General features: G+C 43.3%; 3 protein-coding genes across 9 annotated transcripts in view; 2 read left to right on the top strand and 1 right to left on the bottom strand.

Annotated features, from left to right (window-relative positions):
• Positions 1 to 25053, top strand: part of beta-Spec (spectrin beta chain) — a 60715-nt gene that overhangs the window by 25659 nt on the left and 10003 nt on the right. For all 7 annotated transcript variants that reach the window (XM_074090240.1, XM_074090237.1, XM_074090238.1 and 4 more), the window contains exons 6-31: positions 845 to 1016; positions 1405 to 1533; positions 2097 to 2309; positions 2652 to 2849; positions 3468 to 3597; positions 4207 to 4356; positions 4721 to 4860; positions 5077 to 5201; positions 5837 to 5967; positions 6932 to 7077; positions 9764 to 9887; positions 11108 to 11358; positions 11495 to 11654; positions 12020 to 12158; positions 12892 to 13073; positions 13829 to 13943; positions 14300 to 14424; positions 14959 to 15149; positions 15777 to 16939; positions 17267 to 17528; positions 17807 to 18011; positions 18436 to 18630; positions 18909 to 19088; positions 19668 to 19912; positions 21014 to 21237; positions 21751 to 21947. In XM_074090240.1, coding sequence (XP_073946341.1) covers positions 845 to 1016; positions 1405 to 1533; positions 2097 to 2309; positions 2652 to 2849; positions 3468 to 3597; positions 4207 to 4356; positions 4721 to 4860; positions 5077 to 5201; positions 5837 to 5967; positions 6932 to 7077; positions 9764 to 9887; positions 11108 to 11358; positions 11495 to 11654; positions 12020 to 12158; positions 12892 to 13073; positions 13829 to 13943; positions 14300 to 14424; positions 14959 to 15149; positions 15777 to 16939; positions 17267 to 17528; positions 17807 to 18011; positions 18436 to 18630; positions 18909 to 19088; positions 19668 to 19912; positions 21014 to 21237; positions 21751 to 21947 — 5492 coding nt within the window. The remainder of the gene's footprint in view (positions 1 to 844; positions 1017 to 1404; positions 1534 to 2096; positions 2310 to 2651; positions 2850 to 3467; positions 3598 to 4206; positions 4357 to 4720; positions 4861 to 5076; positions 5202 to 5836; positions 5968 to 6931; positions 7078 to 9763; positions 9888 to 11107; positions 11359 to 11494; positions 11655 to 12019; positions 12159 to 12891; positions 13074 to 13828; positions 13944 to 14299; positions 14425 to 14958; positions 15150 to 15776; positions 16940 to 17266; positions 17529 to 17806; positions 18012 to 18435; positions 18631 to 18908; positions 19089 to 19667; positions 19913 to 21013; positions 21238 to 21750; positions 21948 to 25053) is intronic.
• On the bottom strand, positions 8029 to 9065 carry LOC141429431 (uncharacterized). The gene is made up of 2 exons (XM_074089736.1): positions 9002 to 9065; positions 8029 to 8504 (listed from the first exon to the last, which is right to left on the bottom strand). The coding sequence occupies exons 1-2, from the start codon at positions 9011 to 9013 to the stop codon at positions 8109 to 8111; spliced, it is 408 nt and encodes a 135-aa protein (XP_073945837.1). The 5' UTR covers positions 9014 to 9065; the 3' UTR covers positions 8029 to 8108.
• LOC141429859 (uncharacterized) lies at positions 22926 to 24205 on the top strand. Its single transcript, XM_074090419.1, has 2 exons — positions 22926 to 22934; positions 23362 to 24205. The coding sequence occupies exons 1-2, from the start codon at positions 22926 to 22928 to the stop codon at positions 24145 to 24147; spliced, it is 795 nt and encodes a 264-aa protein (XP_073946520.1). The 3' UTR covers positions 24148 to 24205.

Raw genomic sequence — 25053 nt, 5'->3', positions numbered from 1 at the left:
GTAGTGAATCAAGTATGTGCTTCACCGTTTCTTATGACAGTACATTAAAATAAATAAATGAGTCTCAAATCGTAAACAAAAAGAAATTAAAAGTTATCTGAATTCTTATCAAAACTGGTGTTTGTTAAATCCCTGTTATCTTGTTAACTTCGTATTTTTTTTAACTCTTTTCCAGACATAGTTCATATTAGCAACCAGATAATGTACAGTCAAGTGTAAATATATGAACTTATTCAAAGTTTCAAAAATGAGTACCACTGACTCTTATTCCGACGCAATAAGGCCGTAGTAACATACTTTTGAGTGGTTCGAACAAAAACTTATTTTTGCACTTGACTGTACACAAATATTCGACCTTACTAAATTTACAATATGGTACAAAATAAATTGAAGACGTTAAAACTATTATTCGTCTTTTAAATTAATCCCTCCATAGGTAAACAATATAAAACTGATTCATTTTGCGCTAGCTTATCTAAATTCGCGGGGCCTGGAAAAGGGTTTATAAAACTTAAGATCAGAATCTAAGCAGAAGATTAGCCGATTGTTCAAATAAACAGGTTTCATGACGTGACAGATATCTTTAATGCCGTCTCTGTTTTGAAGTAAATGTCAATTGATATTGGAAATTGGTGGTGAAGGAATTCCTTGGTTGAGTAGTATCTGAGTCGTGGATGTTGTATTCAATATACGCCTATTTCCACAGTAAATAGTTTCTTAACTAAGCAAAGTACACGCTGACTTTATATGCTAGAAAGCTTGTTTCCTTTCTTTTGTACAATAAAGAGTTTACACACATGCATACTTCCTTTGTGAATTCTAATAAAATTACTTAATTTTCAAGATATCGCCGTCGACCATCCTGACGAGAAGTCCATCATCACTTACGTGGTGACGTACTACCATTACTTCAGCAAGCTGAAGCAGGAGACTGTCCAGGGCAAGAGGATCGGCAAGGTCGTCGGCATCGCCATGGAAAACGACGCTATGGTGCAGGAGTACGAGTCTCTCACCAGGTCAGTCTAAGTATATACCGAAACTACAGTCTGCGATCGAATCCAAACTTTGGTTTCTGTTCCAGTTTAAAACCAACAGAAACTGAAGCGACACTAATTTAATTTCATTCTTAATTTAATTAATTGAATTCGCTGATATTTACACCGTAAGTTCAATTAGATGGGCATTCCTATACACCTTTAGAAATACCCAGAATGTCCAGATAATAAAATTTAGGTCCTTCAGTTAATTGCTTTTGGGATTGATCCATACTTAGTTGCATTTATTTATTGAATCCTCTATTAGTTTAAGGAATATTTTTTTTCTCCCGAAGAATAACCTGTGCAATTAGTATCCTGTCTATACGGATATGTCAATTTATAATAATTGTTTCTCATTGTATTCCAGCGACCTTCTGCAATGGATCGAGCGTACCATCGAAGCGCTGGGTGACAGGACCTTCGCTAACTCTTTGGAGGGCGTTCGTCAACAGTTGATCCAGTTTGCTAACTACCGCACTGTGGAAAAACCACCTAAGTTAGTATCAATTACCTTTATACTGTCAATTAAATTAAAAACTATTTATGTTATTTTCTACAGACACTAGTGATTAGCTAGTAATACATACAAGTAAAAGATTACAAAAACTTGAAAGAAAAAATATTTTGTATTGATTGTATGTATGTATGTAAACTCTTTATTGTACAAAGTAACGGAAACAAAATACAATTGATAAAATTTGAGATACTTGTACAAAGGCGGACTTATCAATTTAAGGGATCTCTACCAGTCAAACTTTGAGCGGATGAGAGGAGCAATCAGTTGGGGACCGACAAAGAGTGAGTTTAACAGTCGAATTTTCGGAAACGGTAAAGAAGACTCGTAGCTTTTCATGTTAGCCTTCTAACGGTCCAAACACGTCCTCGCGCGGCCGGCGACGCCACGATTGAAACTATGTTCATTGCTCGTCCGACACGATCACTGTCTAGTCTGACAATACACTCAATGGATTGGATGAACGCTCGCAGAGTCGCTAGTAGCTGTCGGACGGCCACTACTTTGTGTTTTGTACTTTAGTAATAATCCCTCGTTCCTTCCAGATTTGTCGAGAAAGGCAACCTCGAGGTGCTCCTCTTCACGCTACAGTCCCGTATGCGCGCGGCCAATCAGAAGCCGTATACGCCGCGTGAAGGCAAGATGATCCACGACATCAACAGAGCCTGGGAGCGGCTTGAGAAGTCCGAGCACGAGCGTGAGCTGGCTCTGAGGGAAGAGCTGATACGGCAGGAGAAGCTGGAGCAACTGGCTGCCAGGTTAGTGTGAACTAGGAACTCAGGTATTAGTGGTTGACTTGTTGCCGTCACTTGTGACCTAGAGTCCCCACTCTAGTCCCTACACTGTCGAGTGTTAAGATATTTCGTAATACTAAGATAGTTTAGGGGTGGCTCGAAAAGCCTGAGCAAGAGTGTGAGTTTCCTTTAAGGAATCACAAAAACTTAACCACTTTTTTATTCGAAGCGTTTAAGGCAGAGAAAGTAGACTATCTAAGGAATTTTCGTCATGTCTAACTAATGTGTATGTTTTTTGTATGTACATAGAGCTAACAAACTGTCAATATGTCACAGACATATTTTAAACTCCATTTCTTTCTGCAGATTCAACCGCAAAGCGCAGATGCGTGAGACCTGGCTCTCTGAGAACCAGCGTCTGGTCAGCCAGGACAACTTCGGCTTCGACCTGGCTGCGGTGGAGGCCGCTGCTAAGAAGCACGAGGCCATCGAGACTGACATCTTCGCGTATGAAGAGCGCGTCCAGGCTGTGGTGGCTGTTTGCTCTGAGCTGCAGGCTGAGAGGTCAGTAACATTATATCCATTATATTATTAGTATCCATAGTACAAGCTTTGCTTAGTTTGGGACTAGGTCAATTGGTGTCAAATGTCCCATTGTGGTCCCATGATTATATACTGTGAAAAAATTAGATAGAAGGATTAGACTCTCCTATACCTTCGATCGGTTTCGCGGTTTTTGTTGTGGACGTTTAATGTTTAAATAAAAAAAAAACATGCTTCCACCACTAAAAAGTACAAGATAACGTTGAAGTGATGTTTGCTTTTCAATGACTGATTGTGAGTTATACAAGCATACGCCAGACGCTTTTTATTTGGTACTTTTTAGTGATTGCTGAAAGCGTGATTTTTGTTTTTATACTATAATTTTTTTTTTTTACCTTTTTAACCTTACAATTGGATAGTTCCACTATCCGACTCCTGACTTCATCATAAGACCTTCGTTGCTAAAGTGTAACCTATGGAACTGGCTCCATCATTAGATCAGCTGGATGGTTTCCATATTATTTGTATTGTCGACAGATCTACTAAGTAACTAGAAAAGTTTAAATCGACTTCCAAGATTTCGTTACATACACAGTTACAGCGGAAGCTAGTAAAATCTTTTTTTTTTTAACGTAACAGATACCACGATATGGAGCGCGTGATGGCGCGTCGCGACAACGTGCTACGGCTTTGGGCGTACCTGCTGGAGTTACTGCGCGCGCGCCGCGCCCGCCTCGAGCTGTCACTACAGCTGCAACAGAACTTCCAGGTCAGTAACCACCGTTTACAAACCTTGCCGAGACTCGAAACGCACTAATTTAAATTGAAATTTGAGCAAAATATTACAGCATAGAAGCGTGTTCAGATATTTTTGATCAAATTGCTCACAAGTTTATGAACTCATCTGTACAAGCTGCCAGAGGGGGACTTTTGTTTTCAGTTGGCTCTGCATCTGGGGCTAATTTTAGCAAACATGAGGGAGAGATCAGAGGGAGCACCACATATTTCCAACTCACTCTAATATTTAAAAGCGTCCCTCAGAGTAGCCAACGTTGTCTCGCCTACACGTACATCACTTGATGGAAACAAATGAGGCTGGAAAGTGTAACTCACTAGTTCAGTAACTCTAAGAACTCTAGGCTGTATCTCCCAAACCTGTACGCGTGTCAATTAACATAAAGACATATATCTGGAATATCTCAGAGATGCTAGTGCTGTAGACATTTTACGAACTTCTCACGAGATAAGGATATATTCCGGTTTGTATTCATCTACGGGAATTAAGCTACTACCCAGCAGTAGTAAGCTGGTAACTTGTTTTTTTTTAAAAGATTCTCCATATGTCAATGAAGAGTTAAATATGTTATTTGTTTCACAGGAAATGCTGTACATCTTGGATTCAATGGAAGAGATCAAGCTCCGCTTGCTCACAGACGATTATGGGAAACATCTGATGGGCGTCGAGGATCTGTTGCAGAAGCACGCGTTGGTCGAAGCCGACATCAACGTGCTGGGCGAACGCGTCAAGGTGAGACGGCGATTGGTATCAGGGGACAGTATAAGGGCAAAAAGTTTAATTTTTAAACCATGCCCAAGTATTAAATTTAATATTTTAACAAATTTGCTTTTTTTCCTCGCATTTTTGGAGAATATGTGCCCCATCGGAAATGGCAATTCGTGGATTCGTATTTATTAACGGACTGAGCTACGCTTCGTCCGTCAAACTCTACTCATCCACGTATTGCTTTTTCCCGGCTTCGGCAATAATGTACTATTTTATCCCATCAAAAATGATTTGAATACAGCTGATCCTAAAGATTGGTTGGTTTTAGATAACTGGATCATAAGACTACCACGTTGGTGTTTGTTTTAAATGTATAAATACTTGTCAGGTGGTGGTGGGGCAGTCGCAGCGGTTCCTGGAGCAGGAGGAGGGCGGCTACCGCCCCTGCGACCCCGCCATCACGGTCGAGCGCATCCAGCAGTTGGAGAACGCTTACGCGGAGCTCGTGCATCTCGCCGTCGAACGCAGGTCGGTACTACTGATAATATGTTAAATCACAATGAGATTGGGAGTGGAACTGAACTGATGGGTTATTCATTACTAGCTACTCAGTATCCCTCCCTCCCTACCCGTTCCACTTCCGCTATCGCGTTTAGCTTCGCTCGCGTTTGCTGGCGTTTGTGTGGAAATTTCGTTTTCCATTTCAAAACATCACTGTTTTAAACCTTATTTGTTGTTAAACAGGAAGCGCCTCGAAGACAGCCGCAAACTGTGGCAGTTCTACTGGGACATGGCTGATGAAGAGAACTGGATCAAGGAGAAAGAGCAGATCGTCTCCGTGGATGACATCGGTCACGACCTTACCACTGGTGAGTAGAATTAGTTCAGCGTGAGGAGTGTACCTGACAGACAGACAGGCAGACTAGACTGTGCCGCGGCTCCATCCGTGTACGAATTTATAAAGATTGACATCTCCCATCTTAAAAACTACTGCGCCAACATCTCGCCCCTTTCTTCTATCGGATCAATTAACAATGATACTTTGGCACTCTTAACTAGAGGGATTTCGTTGCTCTATAAATTTCTTATCTAGCTCTCCGGCTTTATAACCCCTTTAGGTATCGAGTTTTGATAAACTATGAAATAAAACCTGTAAAGGAGCCCTGTGAAAAAATACTTCTTTATAGTTTTTGAGTGGAGATCGCGTCTCGGCAAACATAGTGTAGGAACGCCCTCCGGCCGGGGGAGTGACGATCTGCGAAAGGCTGCTGGTAGAAGCTGGATGTGTCAAGCCGAGGACTGGGCGCAATCACGCTCATTGGGGAAAGCCTAGGTCCAGGAATGGACTGCTATAGGCTGATAATAATGATGATGATGTTGGTCCCAGTAGTAGTGGCTGTGTGTAAATGTCATACAGTCGTAATCAGGCGTTACTTCAGTAATTGTTTCAGTTCATAGACAACTTATTCTAAATATACATAGATAACATTGTTTTTCGTTGCAGTGTACCTGCTGATATCGAAGCACAAGGCGCTAGAAGCGGACGTGGCGGCACACGAGCCGCAACTCATGAGCGTGGCCGGCGTGGGCGACGAACTAGTCTCGCAGGGACACTTCGGCGCCGACAGGATACAGGTTAGCTTAAAAATAGTTCACATGAGCGATCGTCGCTAAAATACATCTAAACTTGCTCCGACACTGACGTTGGAAACGTCAAGAGCAAACTGTTCCACTGGATAATCTGAACTTATTAATAAACACACGGGTCCATATCGATTCGCATACTTATTGAAAGTCCGAATGTAATGTTTATCAGAATGATCGTTTGTCATAACTCTTTTCTCTGAATCCAATGATTGTTCAGAATTGTTATATTATAAAACAAACCTAACCTAACCTATAGTTTTCTATAGAACGACCTTTTAAAATTTTCAGAAAGATTTAAGGTTTCAGTGGGAAAAAAATATGACAAACGATGATTCGGACGAAAATTACGGTACTAGCGAAGAGTATGCGAACTTTGGCGCTCCCTAAACACGCGCATCATTATCTGCGGATCGGCAAGACCAGCGTAGATTTTCCACCAACGAGATGGAAGGATGAGCTGGTTAAAAGGTGGATACAGGCCTCTTCCAACCGAAGCAACTAGAGGTGTATGGGGGAAGCCTATCCGACAGTGTATGTCCGACTGCTTATATGATGATGATGATGAAACGTATTTTTATTCATTCTTCTAAAATCGACAAGTGACTCAACTGAGCTTAGCGCGCCTATGATTTATAGCGTATGTTAGGCATTTATTGATATCAATGTTTAAAGTCTACTGCGTGAAAGATGTGAAGAACCCGACTTTGAAACGCACTGACAGCGGTGGCGGAGCGGTGCGGCGCGGCGCGAAGGCGGTACGGGTTGTAATATTTGTGTATTTACAACCGTTTTCAGTGCGTTTCAACTTCAACTAAATGTTTTAGATAAATTTTGAAAACATTTTGTATAATCTCTGACCTGCTGAAAAATTACGAAACCCGCCTAAGAAAATCTCCTCCAGACTCCTTACTGTCTTTCATAGAATAATAACAATTGTCTGATTTGACCACAGGAGCGTCTCCGCGACATCCTGTCCCAATGGAACCACCTCCTGGACGTGGCGTCCCTCCGCAAGAACCGCCTCGACGCCGCCGTGCGCTACCACCAGTTGTTCGCCGACGCCGACGACATCGATAACTGGATGCTGGATACGCTGCGGTACGTACATCGCAGAACTCTTTACTGGCCCGGATAATGGAAACTCTGACCCGATTTTTCGTGTGTAATTCCATATCGGTAATATCCGAGCCGGTAAAAAGTGTCACCCGCAGAACTGACGCGTGACGTTTCTGTGCCTGATTATTAGCTCTGTGTGCAATATAAGAGGCATGTCTTTTTTGACCATAAGGTTTGGTTAAGAGTAAAAAGAAAACCTTGGTAGGATAAAAAATAAAATAGCCCGTTGTTATCATAGATGAAAAGTATGATCATGTATTTTCAATATTTGAAATGAAGTCTTATTCTGTTCTTTAACCATAAGGTCCACGATTTTTGAAGACAATATAGGACTTTTATGTTAGACAATGGAATACGAACTTATTTAAAAAAAACACCATTTTTCTGTTTGATATGTAAATAAAAATGAGCTTCGCAATTGAAGAACAGTAATTAAAAACTAAACTCGAGAATGCTTGCCTTGAAAGTTTGTTTACTACGTACCATTCTTTCAGTTTTTTTTTTTCGTTTTTATAATTATGATAATTTAATAGACTCGCTAGCCTACTTACATCCAATTACAATTTTTTTATAGTTTTATTATACACATTTTTTGTTTTTGCGTCGTAATAAATTAACTGTCATCTGTGAGCGTATTAAATTGGGTCGATCAACTTTTCCTTGTACCGCGTTGCCATGGTTACGTCCCCTGGACAACTCTTAAAAACCATGAGTTTCTCCATGTTTTCTGTGGTTATAATTCATAGAGCGTACATTTTTATCGTACCAAATTAGTAGCATATATCATAACAGTTTTTTTAAGTAACTGTCACTGTTGTCCCTTGGACAACGGGACAGAATAACAAACAAGAAAAAGTTGATCGACCCAATCAGCTAACTATTCGCAACGAAGGTAAAGTAACAAGTCGTTACAATAAAAGCGAAACAACAGAGTAGAAAAAATACGTTTATTAAATTTCAGTACATATTGTTTATAGGAACACGGTTCATTTCATCAGGTTATCGATAATTAATTACCAGCCAGCGTAACCGCCATAAGCACCGTTTCCGTAAGCGCCACCGTAGGCACCACCGTAGGCACCGTGACCGTAGCCGCCGTAACCAGCGCCATAGGAAGGAGCGTGATGGTCCACTCTGTGTACGTATGAAGTGGCCTGTCCATGTCCTCCGTAACCACCGTAGCCGAGACCGCCTCCGTAGCCGAGACCGCCGTTGTAACCGAGACCAGCGCTGTAGCCTAAACCAGCCCCGTAGCCCAGACCGGCACCGTAGCCTAAACCGGCACCGTAGCCACCGTAACCGCCGTAGCCGCCGTTACCGAGACCGGCGCCGTGACCAGCCAGGGCGAGGCCAGAGTTGAGCCCTCCGGCGCGAGCGAAGCCAAACAGGCAAGCGGCAATGAAGGCGATCTAAAAAAAAAATATGGTTGTAAGATGGGTTCTTTGGGGATGGGTCAATCAACTTTTTAGTATTGTTATTCTATCCCGTAACTCAGGAGAAAGAGACATTACTGATACACTTTGTTAAAGAAATGTTTGCAATGTATACTATTAGCATACTTAGGCATAATGATGACACAAACAAATTTATGACACATACATACATTCTCCATACATTCTACATTCTCGCAAATAAATTTATGATTATGATTATGATTATGACACTACGGAGGTTTTACGGTAGTAAAATGGAGCTAATTTGAGAAATGAAATGGTGCCGTTATGGCACGAGGGATGTTTCCCTGGTCAAACCGTCCGTCAATGTTTTCTTCAAGCCATCGACTCATAGGTGATTTTTTTTGTTTGAGAAGCAAAATTATAAAGGTTGTCAGCCATGGGGTACATGAGGACTCGCCCTCCTGTTTACATTAAATGTTTTAAATGAAATGAAATTTGGTGGTTCTTACCTTAGCGAACATCTTGTTGTCTCTTCAAATGTGATGATTTGAATGATATCAGGCTATTGTCCGCCGGCATTTATATACGTAAAGTTGGAGATCAAATATTTTTCGCCAAGGCTCGGTTCGAGCAACGAACCGTATCATATACTCATTTGTTGCAAGTAGCCAGGCTTAGAATTATTAGACTCTGTCGAATGATATTATTACGTTATCTCATTACGAGTTTTTAAAATATGTGCATGATAAAATCTTTAACGGGCTCACCCTTGAATTTTGTGCTAATTAAGTTTTATCGTGGCACCCGACCGTGTGTAGGATTGTATCTATTCAAAATAGATACTTTATACTGATTAATCATATGAACTTCCGATAACATTAGCTTGAAAACTTCCTATATCAAAAAAAAAATAAGGCTGATTATCATATTGGCTGATTTTCTGATAAAAGTTTTTGATGTTTTCAATCGTACAAGTGACATTGAACCTTAGAGTGGTTATGGTGTTTCTTGATCGATTATTTCGAGTCCGACTCGCACTTGGCCGGTTTTTATATGATATGGGGAAAACGGGCGGGTGCATAATATGGCCGCCGTCCATGGACACCCATAACATAAGTTGAGTTACGGATGCGTTGCCGGTCCTTTGAGAAAGGAGTTGGCTCGTTTTTACTTCTTTGCCGTTCTTCGTGACCGTTATAGGCGTGAAATCCTTAGGAATACTTATTCGTTATTCGCGTTATTCCTTGTTATAAGAAAGTCTTGTTGTTTAGGCTGGTCTCGTCCGAAGACACGGGCGTGGATGAAGCGCAGGTGCAGAGTCTACTGAAGAAGCACAAGGACGTCACCGACGAACTCAAAAACTACGCCAACGTCATACAGCAGCTTAAGCAACAGGTAAGAGAGCAAAACTAAGAGAAGGAGAAGTATGATGTGTGGTGTGTAGAGGAGTTGTATGTAAAATAATAGGTTAGCTTCCTAAAAAAAAACCTAATTAGTTGGTTAGTTAGATTATTAGAAAATTATGGACATGTATATTCTCTTTTGTCAATTAACCCTTTTCCAGGCCCCGTGAATTTAGATGTGCCCACAAAATAAATCATAGTTTTATGTTGTTTACCTATGAGGGATTAATTTAAAAATGAATAATATTTTTGCCAAATTCAAATGATTTTGTACCATATTGTATATTTAGTAAAGGTCAAATATTTGTGTAATTTATATGGTTGCTATATAGTGGTTATGCACTATGCCTGGAAAAGGGTAAAACAAAAATTCAAAATACCACAAACAGTTTTAAAATTATAAACAAAAAATGGTGAAGATATAGCCAGTTAAGGCAAGGTGTAGGTACTCGTGTTTATCTTCATTGCTTTCTGAAAATGAAATGATTTCAGCTGTATGAAAAGATCTAGAATAAATATCAAGTCTATATGCATTTTTTTCAAGACTGAGATTACAACTAGCGGTAAATAGTTAGTTCCATGTAGGAACTATATTCTTAAGCCACGGCAAATCCGACACTATGTAGACGCTGGTTTATAATTTTGGCCGTATTACAGAGTTTGCTACGCATTTTGAATTGCGGAATAGGTCGTTAAGCTCATTTAGAAGTCATTTTGCATATTTACTAAGCGGGCCTACTACGATCTAAAATTATTTAGTTTTATTATACCTATTACCACATGTTAATTTCCTCTTATTAAATTGAAACATATATCTACTGACTTTTTTTGATTAAAAGCAAATTTCATATTTCTTGTCGGAAACGTGTCTGTCTATGTTTTAGAATTCAGCACAGGTAGGTTTAGTTTAGGATAAGTTTGTCTCGGCCCGAAACAGGAAGACATAGAGGTGTTTCTGTAATTATAAAAATTGAAAAAAAAAGCGACGAAAAATCTATAGTGGGGAAAAAAGCATTTGGGCAAAAAGAGAATTGAAATTATGCTACCAGGAAATAACGACTCTGGTCAAATTGATCTTAACAGTCACGTAAATACTCTGTAAAAAGAAAGGAAATATAAAAATGATCCTTTTTGAATACACTGTCCCCAAGAAAACCTGTTATTTGTCTCTTCCATTAGTTCACACATACTCTAAACTTCGCACTCTTTCAGGCAAGCGAGCTTAGCCCCGAAGACGCGAGCAGCACAGAAGTCCTCGAACGTTTGGCGGCCATCGACGCGCGTCACGGCGAGCTGGCCGAGCTGGCGCGTCTCCGCAAACAGCGGCTGCTAGACGCTCTCTCGCTCTTCAAGCTGCTGGCCGAGGCTGATGCCGCCGACCAGTGGATAGCGGAGAAGGACCGCATGCTCGACACCATGCTGCCGCCTAAGGATATCGATGACGTTGAGATTATGAAGCACAGGTTAGCTTGATCTTATATTCCCAAGAGAGCGATACAGCTGCGATTTATATTGTCTCTGATAGACACAGTTCATGATGTCATTTAAACTTTAGTTGCCGGCACGTTCTAGTGTGTTTCAACTTTTGTTCCATTCCAGATACGACGGTTTTGACAAGGAGATGAACGCGAACGCTTCCCGCGTGGCCGTCGTGAACCAGCTCGCGCGGCAGCTGGTGCACGTGGAGCACCCGCAAGCCCCGCGCATCCAGGAGCGCCAGGCGCGTCTTAACGCCGCCTGGGGACAGCTGCGGGACAAGGTAACACCGTTGAACCCTACATTGCTAAGTGTCTAAGAACCAAGACAGAGGTGGAATGTCAGGCATCTTAGCAATTTGACTTAGTAACGTGACGTCCGCGTGTCCATCAGCTCTTTGTTTATACGGCAGTGCTGGACAGGGAAAAATAGAGGCATCATTGACTGCACTGACAATAGTGGTAACTCTTAAATTAGAAGAATGAAACATTGCAAAAATCTTTTTTCAAAACAAAATTTGGTCTTAATCTGTTAGTTTGTAAATCAAACAAAAAATATAGACGAAGGGCGTCAACTACTGCGCCGCCATTGATATTTGATACCATTTCTCCACTTGGTTATATTCTAGCATTGATGTTATTTTCCCAGGCCGAGGCGAAGAAGGACGAACTCAAGTCAGCGCAGGGCGTGCAGACGTTCCACATCGAGTGTCGCGAGACCGTCTCCTGGATCGAGGATAAGAAACGCATCCTCCAACAAACCGACAATCTTGAGATGGATCTCAACGGTGAGTTATATTAGAGTTTATGAATTACTGCGTATATTCGCTCTATAAATGTAGTGAACAATTCGTTTCCATTGGGAAAATACAGAACACGCGATTGCTTCCGAATGCTGCCGACTTGTCTATGAATTATTGTATTAATAAGACATGTTTGCATTATCTAGGGTACTAGGGTAGGGTTTATTAATGACAAATTTCAAACCACGAGTTTGAAGTATATCACACTGAGATGTAACCCCCACGATCAAATTATATGGCGATTGTAGTAAAAAGCGAATAAAAAATCTTTGCTTATGTGTTAACCACTGTACCGACTTTTAATCTCTCGCTGCGACCTTGCCCTACGCTGACTTGATGGGTAAGGCTGACTGAAAAGCGCTTAAATAAATTCGAAGAAACTGAACTACGCACCACGGTGGAAGCTTTTCACAATCAATTTCGCTATGATTTCTTTGGCTGATGTATGGAATGTCAACATGACATTAGTAGCACAAAGGGGACCTGAAATGTGATAGTTTCGTCGACTGTATATTATGCGTGCTCGTCAGTTTGTTTTGGTAGAGATTATATAAAGCTGAACGCACAATCGCCTGAAGATTTTCCCTTAACGCCGCTTTAACGCTCTCTGAGGCGCGTTGTAATTAAAAAATACATTACTGCGATGTATCGACGCACCGATTGAAAACGCGTGACAATTTTTTTATCTGAATATAGCCTTAATCATCGTTTGTTTCAGGTGTGATGACGCTGCAGCGCCGCCTGTCAGGCATGGAGCGGGACTTGGCGGCCATACAGGCCCGCATCTCCTCGCTGGAGGGAGAGGCCAACGCGATCGAGGAAGAGCATCCTGAGGAGGCTGCGCTCATAAGAGAGCGAGTGGTGCACATCACTGACAACTGGGAACAGTTGACTGCTATGGTGAGATCATGACACCTTATAACGAACGCCTTGGACAATGCTGCAAGTCTACAAGGCCATGTTCTATATATAAATGAATAAATACGACCGCCTCGATCGCGCGGGCTAAAAATGCCACAGATGGTGCCACAGGACTGATGGCGATGGCGAGGTAGGCCAGACGGAGATGGCGGGACGACCTGAATGTATTTCTAGACTACTGGCCTCAGACTGCTTTGGAGGAACAGAGGACATCAGGGGAAACCTGTGCCTAGCAGTAGGAGACCAACCCAGGCTAGATGCCCTATGTTAGAACTGAGGCATAGACTTCTTCAAAGGGGCTACTTTAACGCCAACAAATCTGTTAGCACTTGTCCCACCGCCGACGATGAGCGAGAAGCGAGTAGAGCGAGTAACCGAGCAGGGAGAAGCGAGTGTAGCGCTAGTGTGAGTACGGGCGATTACTCGTTCCACTCGACTCGCTCGTGCGATAGCTGACATCGCTGAGCGAGTATCTATAGCTCAGCGCTCTTGTCGCTACGACAAGATGTAAGAGCGAGTTCTCGCCGACAGTGTGAACAACCAGCGATCAACTATTAATCTTTTACTCACACAGGATCTTATATATTTTGTTCGTTTCTTGAGCGTAGTCGATAGCCAATCGTTAGACAAGTATATCCGTTGGATCATGACATTCTATTTGAAGCTGCTTGTTCGCTTTTTGCCCCGTCTCCTCTGGTATATATTTATTTAAATCGTATTATGTTCCCCAACAGTTGAAAGAGCGCGACTCGAAGTTGGAGGAAGCGGGCGATTTGCATCGTTTCCTGCGCTCCGTCGACCACTTCCAGGCGTGGCTCACAAAGACCCAGACCGACGTCGCTTCCGAAGGTACAGTGTACTGCCACTTACTTTGCTGTCTTGAGCTGTAAGGAACTATATTTTTATATAATTTTGTACTTTTCTGTGTACTTTTTGGACTTTTATTCGTTACCCCACACAAAGCAGTTTTGCCACTTTCGGGTTAATTACTCCTAGGTTTAACCAATATTCTAAAGCAACCCTTACCGTGAGATGGTTGTAGGTGACTTATTCAGTTTAGATTAAATCGGGATTATGTGAATCTACGCCCAAACTTAAACTTTTTATCTTTGAAATGTTGTGTTTAAAATATACTTTGCCGAACTACGTTAAGTTACATATAACTTCCTTTGCGCCCTCGTTTACCAATGTGCTATTGTTTACAGACACGCCGTCGAGCCTGGCGGAGGCGGAAAAACTTCTGTCGCAGCACCAGACCATCAAGGAAGAGATCGACAACTACAGGGACGAGTATGCCAAGATGATGGAGTACGGAGAGAAGATCACCGCCGTAAGTTACACATTACATCCCGAGGGAATAAAACTGGTCAATGAGTTAAAAAACTTAGTAATCGGTTTAGAACGTACTTAAATCTTCGCGGTCATGCAATTAACCTTAATTAGTGTGTTTAAGTGCACCTGTGCTTGCTTATCGAAGTTCCATCCATTGAGTTGTTAAGATTCGTGTCAGTTTGAAACGACTTAGTTTTAACTGAAGCTCGCGTAGTTATGCTACTAACACGGGACAGAACAAGTTAACTCTTATGCCGTGAGTAGTGATAACGATCCGTGGCAATTATTCCCGATACTTGCTCAAGTTGAAAAGTCGCGTAAAAATAATGCTTCAGATCGTTTGTTGTTTTTGTTTTCGGTGCGTATCTCAACTCAAACAGTTGAAATTTGCGATATTTTTATTTTTTGTTCAATTTAATAGTCTGTTTCTCCATCATCATCACTTAGTCGAAGGATAGACTTCGACCTTCTGCACCTTCAAATTTTTGCAAGTAGTGTTAAGTAGGAAATCGATTGATTGTTTTGTTTGTAGGAGCCGTCGACTCAGGACGATCCGCAGTACATGTTCCTCCGGGAGCGGCTGAAGGCTCTCCGCGAGGGCTGGGCCGAGCTCCAGCAGATGTGGGAGAACAGACAGCAGCTGTTGGCGCAGAGCCTCGAGCTGCAGCTGCTGCAGCGCGACGCGAGACAGGCTGAGGTGCTGCTGACGCACCAGGAGCTGAGGTGAGGGCGCAGCATTAGCTGAGGCGGAGAAGCATCAATTTATAAACGAGGGATCTCGGAATTTTAGCAGTCGTGATGACTGTTCAATGTGGCCATACTGCCTAACGCTTTGGCGCTCGCAAACGCATTCATCGTTACTTTCTACCCGTGTATACCGTGTGAAAGAAAGAAGTGGTGAAAACGATTGTTATTACGAACTCGTGCGTTAGACAATAAGGCATCTGATACTGTGTCACAAAAATCTCAACATGTAGGTGCAATTGCGAGCAGGGATTGTTGAGCCACTTGCTAGTGGTCGTAATTTGGTCGTGTAGTATTCTGGTTTATTAATGACAGCAGTCCACAACTGGACTTAGGCCTCCCCGTAATGAGCGCCATTGAATTGTCTACCAGCAGCCTTTCGCAGATCGTCACTCCACCTGGCCGGAGAGCGCTGTCCACTACGTTTGTCTTACTTGGCTAAATTATGAATACTGGCGAGTGGTTTAACAATCCATATTCACGACGGTATATTCACCATCATAAATATGCAAACACGCATTTACACGTTTTTTTTTAATGGCGACTGTAAATGTACAGGTAACTAATGAAACAATGTGTAAGAAACTAACTGAAACTTCATTGCAGACTGGCCAAGACCGAGCCGCCGACCAACTTGGAGCAAGCCGAGAACATGATCAAGGAGCACGAAGCCTTCCTCACCACGATGGAGGCCAACGACGACAAGATCAATTCTGTCGTCCAGTTCGCAAACCGCCTTGTCGAGGAGAAACACTTCGACGCCGACAAGATCCAACGCAAGGCCGACAACATCGAGCAGCGCCGCGCCGCCAACCGCGAAAAGGCCGTGCAACAGATGGAAAAACTCCAGGACCAACTCCAACTACACCAGTTCCTTCAGGACTGCGACGAGCTCGGCGAATGGGTCCAAGAAAAGAACGTCACAGCCCAAGACGACACCTACCGCTCCGCCAAAACCATTCACTCCAAATGGACCCGCCATCAAGCGTTCGAGGCTGAAATCGCCGCCAACAAGGAACGCCTCTTCGCCGTACAGAACGCGGCCGAGGATCTCATGAAACAAAAACCGGAATTCGCCGAAGTCATCTCCCCTAAGATGAGCGAACTGCAGGACCAATTCGAAAACTTGCAAACCACCACCAAGGACAAGGGAGAGCGACTCTTCGACGCCAATCGCGAGGTCCTCATCCACCAGACTTGCGACGACATCGATTCATGGATGAACGAGCTCGAGAAACAAATCGAGAACACCGACACCGGCACTGATCTGGCATCTGTGAATATTCTCATGCAGAAGCAACAGATGATCGAGACTCAGATGGCAGTTAAAGCCAAGCAGGTCACCGAACTCGAGACGCAAGCTGAATACCTACAGAAGACCGTACCTGATAAAATGGACGAGATCAAGGAGAAGAAGAAGTTGGTGGAGCATAGATTCGAACAGCTGAAAGCTCCGTTATTGGATCGTCAGCGCCAGCTGGCTAAGAAGAAGGAGGCGTTCCAATTCCGTCGCGACGTTGAAGATGAGAACCTTTGGGTGCACGAGAAAATGCCACTCGCGACTAGCACGGACTATGGCAACTCGCTGTTCAACGTTCAGATGTTGCAGAAGAAGAATCAGTCGCTCAAGACAGAGACAGACAATCACGAGCCGCGTATTCTGACCGTCATCGCTAACGGGCAGAAGCTCATCGACGAAGAGCACGAGGCCTCGCCCGAATTCAAAGCGCTCATTGAGGAACTCACTGCGAGATGGCGAGAACTTAAAGGTAATATGTTTGTTATGGTACTTTGGTTAGAGAACCTGACGACGAAATGAGATCCCGGGTTACGAATACGAATGTTTGTTCTCGAGTCGTTTATTCGATATGGAATTTAAGTATGTATTTATCTAGATAAGTCTAGATAAGATCGCGGGTGAGCAAAGCAATTGTTTCAGTTCTAGATAAGTATGTTTATCCGTTGCTTAGTGCCTATAGTGTAAGCTTTCCTTAGTTTGAGGCTAAGTTAATTGGTGTCAATTTTCATCAAGTAAGATACTAGGGCTTGAATTTATGGCGATTATCTACAGTATAATGGATGTTTATACTTTTTAGATGCCATCGAACAACGCAAGAACAACCTCGCCCAATGGGAGAAGGCGCAGCAGTACCTCTTCGACGCGAACGAAGCGGAGGCCTGGATGAGCGAGCAGGAGCTGTACATGATGGTGGAAGACCGCGGCAAGGACGAGATCAGCGCCCAGAACCTCATGAAGAAGCACGAAATACTGGAGCAGGCCGTCGACGACTACGCGCAGACTATCAGGCAGCTGGGAGAGACTGTGCGGCAGCTCACCAGCGAGGAGCATCCCTTGAGGTTAGTTCAGCTCACCGGCGAGGAGCATCCCTTGAGGTTGGCTGATCTTTCGAGACCCTGCTGCACATGGCAACGATTTAGCGCAAAATTATCATACGTGTGTATGACAAATCGGTGCAGATTATTTCGTTTGCACAGTTAGATTTTTGAACTTCGTGTGTGTCGTGCCGTCCCGCTCACACTAACAGGGGGTACACGACACGAACTTTAAATTTCAGAGTAGCCTCTCAAATTTTATCATAACCAGAAACGTTTCGAGTAATACACGATTGTTTCAGCGAACAAATCTCCGTGAAGCAATCCCAAGTGGACAAGCTTTACGCCGGTCTGAAGGACTTGGCCGGCGAGCGACGCGCCAAGCTGGACGAGGCGCTGCGGCTGTTCCAGCTGTCGCGCGAGGTCGACGACCTGGAGCAGTGGATCACCGAGCGCGAGCTCGTCGCCAGCAGCCAGGAGTTGGGACAGGACTACGACCATGTCACTGTGAGTATGCATGCAGCTGTAAATAATAGACCAGCTGGTTTCATTACTACCAAAAACTAAAAAAAAATTGTGAAGTGATTTTTTCAATTGGGGATATGTAACTGTTTATGCTGGACCATAGCCTTAAATCAAGGCTATCCAATAGATTTTCTAGGTGGACAACATTTTTTTAAGTTTTAGGCGGTGCCGGGCCACTATTTTGATAGGTGTGCTGGCGAAATTCAAATGCCTTGGCGGGCCAATAGAAACCGGTGCGATAATACCATAAGATGGGCGGGCAGCAGCGTCGTCTTGGCAACCTTACATCCTATACTGCGCTCACCAACTTGCTGCCAAGCTTGGCGAGGATTGGCAACTTCCTCCCCTATCTCTACGGCTGATGACGTACCGTAAACACCTTGTTAAATGACGCGTTTGTCTGCAGCTGCTCTGGGAGCGTTTCAAGGAGTTCGCCCGCGAGACGCAGGCCGTGGGTTCAGAGCGCGTGGCGACGGCAGAGCGTATCGCCGACCAGATGATCGGCATGGGACACTCGGACAACGCCACCATCGCGCAGTGGAAGGAGGGGCTCAAGGAGACCTGGCAGGATCTGCTCGAACTCATCGAGACTCGCACACAGGTAACTTACTGGTGAATTAATAGTAGTGTCTTCGCATACTAGAATAGAGGCCCAGTTAAATGCTTTCTGTCCTACCCTCTCACGGCCCAGCTTACTGAAACCTGGCTATAAAGCTTGACTTCTCGGAGTTGATCCCCGGTTGAAACGGAAGGTCCATCTGTTAGAGAACTACGATGCCACACACAATAGACATTGGAGTCAAACTTAGAACACTTTGGGTCGGGGGTTAAAAACAGCTGAAGTATGCCTCAGATATACTAACGTGCTTGTCATTACAGATGCTGATGGCGTCCCGAGAGCTGCACAAGTACTTCCACGATTGCAAGGACACTCTACAGCGTGTGAGCGAGAAGGCGCGCGGCGTCAGCGACGAGCTCGGCCGCGACGCGCTCAGCGTCGGCGCGCTGCAACGCAAGCACCACACCTTCATGCAGGACCTCACCACGCTGCAGCACCAGGTACCTGCCCCCTGCTGTAGTGCGTGCGAGCGAGACGGCGCGCGGCGTCAGCGACGAGCTCGGCCGCGACGCGCTCAGCGTCGGCGCGCTGCAACGCAAGCAGCTGCTGCACACCAGGTACGCAGTAGCGACTCAGCGACGAGCTCTCAGCACAGTGTGCAGCTAGAATTTCAGCGACTTTTAATTCATGCACAGCACCAGGTATTTTAGTGCGTGCGGCGCGCGAGCGACGATCTCAGCGTCGGCGCTGCAGCGCAAAAGTAGCGTGATTTTTTTTCTTTGCATTTTAATTGACACACAAACATAGGTAGGTTTAGGTTATTTTAAGTTTGCATTGGCCCGAAGGGCCAAAAGCACACACACAGAAGTAGGAGCTCCGCCTAGCGGAGCTCCGTAGACACTGTTGCAATGTCGATTATAATTGGGTAAAAACGCGATTGTGAAAATTACCTTTAGTGAAAAACCATAATGAAAAAAAAATAGTTGAAAAAAAACGGTACAGGTAAATTAAGATTTTGGGATAATGATCGAACCAGCCCTTTATTTATCTAAAAACACTAAACCAGTAATTTTTGCTAGGTTGAAGCAATAAGCGCGGAATGCGGCCGCCTGGGCGCGTCCTACGCCGGCGACAAAGCGGCCGAGATCACCCGACGCGAGGCGGAAGTTGCCGAAGCGTGGGCCTCGCTGCAAGCCGCCTGCGCAGCGCGCAAGGCCAAGCTCGAAGACGCCGACGACTTGTACCGCTTCCTCAACCAAGTGCGGAATCTCACGCTCTGGATGGACGATGTCGTTAGGCAGATGAACACCGGAGAAAAGCCTAGGTAACATGTATATATGTGATAGGTAAAAACGAACAAGCAAGTCACCTGGTCAAAAGCAATCACCGCCGCTCTCGCATGAACATCCATAACATAAGTCGATTACGAATGCTTTGTAATTATGTCTCAATCAATTGTAAAACGGCAAACTGACGGTCATGTTTATTATTATTATCAGCCTATTCTGTCCCACTGTTTATATAAAAAAAAGTTTTAATATAAACTTTTGTGCTGACTACACTAGCAGTGTCATCCAAACTTCATAATCATAATCCATGCCTTCAAGTCAACCTAAATACTAGAAGTGGGTGAAATTAGACTTGCAACAAAAATTTCATTTTCATACCAGATCACAGACTTCAGTGTGTTTTCTAAGAATGACGGTAGTTGCTCTGACCATGTAGTCAATATGGGCTGAATATAGATTCAACCCACTTTATTCCTGGATGTCTTTAAATTCTCCCGGAACATTTCAGGAGGTGTTATTGCTTTTCTTTGACTGAACGCTCGTTGTAAGGCACTTGTCCCACCGCCGACGATGAGCGAGAAGCGAGCAGAGCGAGTAACTAGAAACGAGTGGGCGAGCAGTGAAAAGCGAGTGTTCGAGCACGACGGGCGATTACTCGCTCCACTCGCTCGAGCCGGGTATTGCTGAGCTAGTTTTATAGCTCAGCGAGTTTTATAGCTCTTGTCGCTGCGACGAAAGATGTAAGAGCGAGTTCTCGCCGGCAGTGTGAACCGCCAGCGATCAACTATTAATATATATGTCTCTTTTACTCACACAGGAACTTATATCTTTTTTTCGTTTCTTGAGCTAGAAAATAGTCGATAGCCAATCGTTTCCTCGCCGGCGGTGAGACAACTGCCTAAAGGTTTTTCATCGATTTTTTAAACTCGAAAAGTGTTAGGCATTTGGCACGTAACATTGACCCGAAACTCCGAAAAACTTTTACAGCTGTGTTCAGTTAAACTAACCTAGGCTATCAATCTGCTGAAATATTCTTGAAGTATTTGCAGGATATGAGCAAAATGTCATCCGCAGTTCATCTACTCTAGCGAACGTACGCATAACTTGTGTAAATAACATTTCTGTTCTTTTGCCAGGGATGTGAGCGGCGTAGAACTACTCATGAACAACCACCAGTCCCTGAAGGCGGAGATAGATACGCGCGAAGACAACTTCTCCGCTTGTATCTCTCTCGGCAAGGAGCTGCTCTCGCGGCAGCACTACGCGGCCACAGACATCAAGGAAAAGCTGCTCCAACTGACAAACCAAAGGAACGCGCTGCTGCGCCGCTGGGAGGAGCGCTGGGAGAATCTGCAGCTCAGTGAGTCATCTGTTTGTTGTAGTTGTGTTCATATTGCTCTTTGTACTTTTTTTTGTCACTGCCAATTTCTCGTTTTAGAAAACGACGTGTCAAAGCCAAATTTTATTAAAAATACCCATATTGTATCTAACTTATTATTACTGAAAATCGCAACTAAGTTTGTTCGTGTGACATAATTTATGGATGACCTCTAAGATGGCGTAGAAAAAGATGCTAGCTGATTCAAATTTAATTCGTGTTCTTGCTAGCAATTAATAACGAACGACTGGGTAAATATTTTAAATGCTCGCTTAAACGTCATTACCATCTCACGTTTCATAGCACAACGGTCAACGAACAAGACGTAAGAATTTTGACACTAGATTTGGCATCGGTATTTGTCTTTATTTTTCATAAAAATGTAGTCCTCATCTCTTGTAATAATACTTGCCGAAACGGTAATGACGAAACAAAAACGCCGCAAAAACGCAGATTATTGACCTAATGTAACTCATTAGACTTGTTTACCTGCAGTATTGGAGGTGTACCAGTTCGCGCGCGACGCGGCCGTCGCGGAGGCCTGGCTGATAGCTCAGGAGCCGTACCTCATGTCCCAGGAGCTCGGGCACACCATAGACGAAGTGGAGAGCCTCATAAAGAAGCACGAGGCGTTCGAGAAGTCCGCCGCCGCTCAAGAGGACCGGTTCAGCGCGCTACAGCGACTCACCACGGTACGATGTTCTAAGTTTTTATCTAAGAATTCTTCGGCCTTTTAGCCCACTTTGAGGCGTTGATTTCGACGGCACGAGATAAGTTTACTATCGAGGGTTATAGACCCCGACTCGCAAAATATTTCTCGCTTTATCTCAATGAGGCTTTAGATGTACTGACGACCGCATAGTCAGGTGGGTGATGTAAGAACTCACAAAACATGAGGTGCTGGGGCACAGAATATATAATAGTACTAACGTACAGAATGGCCACGCTCCACCCCGCACCGTTTTGAGTTACCCCACCCCTCAAGTGCAGATTGCAGGAAAACCGCAGGAAAGCAGTCGGGTGCGCAACGCGATGTATGTAGGCCGCACGGCACTAAGTTCGGGAGCAATAATTTTTTGCGAAATGGTAACGGTACCCTCCCTACTTCCTTTTATAAATAAATGATTTCTGAAACCCTAACAATTCATTTAAGTTTGTAGTTTGTAGTCGTATATCTATTGTAATTAAAAATAATAATGCGAAATACACAGCCAGACACATTTTAAGTAGGTTTAAATAAATAGGTAAGATTAACGATTACATTTATTTGCACATATCTAAGCCATACCTACATATAAATGTCATTGGTACTAGATACTTATAGTACTAGGGTTTTGCGATAGTCAGCCCTGTGTATCTTACGCACACATTGACGCGTGTAAAGACGTCGTCGTGGTTATTTAGATGCAAGAACGCGTATTTTGTACGTCGTGGCCGCCGTGTGGCCTGCGTTAAATCCCTGCTCGGGACAGATAGGCGTATGAGAAATACGAATGTTTGTTCTTGAGTTTTATATGTGTATTGTCTATTTAAGTGGGTATAAATATGTGTACCTATAGTATATATGTATTCTGTTTTCTAGCACCCTTAGTGTAAGCTCGTGTTTTGGGACTTGGTCAATTGGTGATTTGAAGTCGATGGGGGATTCTTGACGGGCGAAATATCGATAGATGGCTTTGGTATCGTCAGGTCCATTGGACGTTACAGCCTTGCTTGTGATTGGCTCATTTATATTTAATAAATTACAGACTTGCCGCAAATGTCGAAATTGAACGGACCTTACAATACTAGCGCCAACTATATAGCCTGTCACAAAACTATCATTTTACTATATAATATTTATTTATTTTGCTGGGTGATTCATCAATATTTATTTTTGACTGCCCTAAAGAAATCAATAATAGTGGTGGTTTTTTTTTTGTTTTGCGTTTTGTTTAATCGTAGTTAGCTGTTAAACGCATGACTTAATAGTAGTTTTTTATACCACAGACAGATCCTAATTAACATTACCTTTGTTGTGTTGTCTTTATAAAGTTTTGCACTTTCACTGTATTTATTTGCACTGGTGTCACACTTACACTTTTTTCTTTTTAACCCCGTCACTAGCTTGAACTTCGTGAAGCGACGCTCTGGCCTAGCGTCCAGCCTTGGGACAAATATGACGAGTCCACCTTCACCTTCCAACCTCCCCCTCCCATGAAGAGAAACAGCCTCCCATCCGTCTATAACTATCCCAACGAGCCCCCAGTCGGCGCCGTAGTCAAAGAAATAATACACAAAAGTGGAAAATACAAGATGACCGAACAAATCCAACCCAGACAATTGACATTGGACTTCTCAAAACAATTCGCACCGAATGACTCTTACCTCTGGACCAAAGTCGGGAACAATAGCTTGTCAACTATCTCTGAATTCAGTAGCCCTCCTATTTCCCCTCTAAAGAGAAACACATTAACCCCTGACATATACAGCTCTGTGTTCTTCGAATATCCAGCCGAATCCGAAAACAACCCTTGTAGCATATCTTTATCCTGCATAGACTTCATCCTTTGGGAAAGACTGTCATCCCTACACATCTTCCCTAACGTTTCTCTCCTTAGGCATGCAAGCTCATCCTCATCTAAATCAGGAAGCATAAAGAGATTCTTCAGAAAATGGTCTAGGAAAAGTAAAACCCCTGAACCCGATAGTGTAAGTGACGTCGCTGTTCTCTCTTTACCTGGACTTACAAGCAGTAATAAAGCTGTTAATGACTTAGGGAAGGACGTAAAGACGATTCCTCTGAATTCCTCTTTGATTTTGTTGGCCCAAACGCGCACACTCCTTTATCCTGAAGCGGAATGGTACTATACATACTTGGATAGTGTAAGTGGTGTCTGGTATATCGCATGACGCTGTTTAAATGCTGGTTTCTATGCATGGCTTTTGATTGATGCTTGTTACTTACAATATTGAACTTTATTTTAACTATGTGCTTAATTTTCGTTGCAAAAATATCTTGCAAAATCAAATGTTAACAGTTTTGTACTCTAAGGTATTAAGAAAAACGATCAAGTACGTATGAGTCTCGTGAAAAATTATAGCTTTGTAGCACTGACAGTATCTAAGCTAAACCCCGGACGGGCAGATGGACGGTCGGACATGGCGATACTATATGGGCTTCTTGTTACTTGAATAAAAATATGGTCTTTTCGTAACCGCTAGTAGTATAAAAAGAAGTTACATGTTTTTACATGGGCTCTTTTGAGCCTTTTGCGGCGTACTTACAAAAGAAACATTTTGATTTTTGAAAAAAAAAAAAAAATATTATTACTACGGCAATAGGCGGTACTTTATGGGTACTTGGGTTTTATATTTTGCCGTTGACTGTTTCAAAATAATGATTATCGATTATATTCTATGTAGCAACTTGACTAACCCATTCGCAGTTTGCTCTAACAAATGAACACAACTGTGGGTCAAGTAGGAATGTGCAGCAAAAATAAACGGCTTGTAGTAAAAGTGAAGTAAAAAACTTTGCAAAGGCTCATAGATCTAAGCATTCAAATATATCTTTCACATGTCCTAAAAAGGCATTGGACGTTGGCTGTGGTTCATACTGCGTCAATAATTTGTGACTAACGAATACCTAAAAACTAAGCTGCGCTGTATAGCGGATGCACGGCTTGGCGTCTGCGCCGCGTGCTGTTTCAATAAGTTTCAATAGAGCAGAGACCCGCCTCATGCAGCGCTGCTACATTAGATGACATGTTGGTTTATAAAAATAATAAATAAATGAAACAAGCACGCCGCTTCAAG

The sequence above is a fragment of the Choristoneura fumiferana genome, chromosome 7, assembly GCF_025370935.1.
Source record: "Choristoneura fumiferana chromosome 7, NRCan_CFum_1, whole genome shotgun sequence".
Taxonomy (NCBI): domain Eukaryota; kingdom Metazoa; phylum Arthropoda; class Insecta; order Lepidoptera; family Tortricidae; genus Choristoneura; species Choristoneura fumiferana.
The sequence above is the reverse complement of the archived record's forward strand: the minus strand, read 5'-3'. Positions and strand labels throughout refer to the sequence as shown.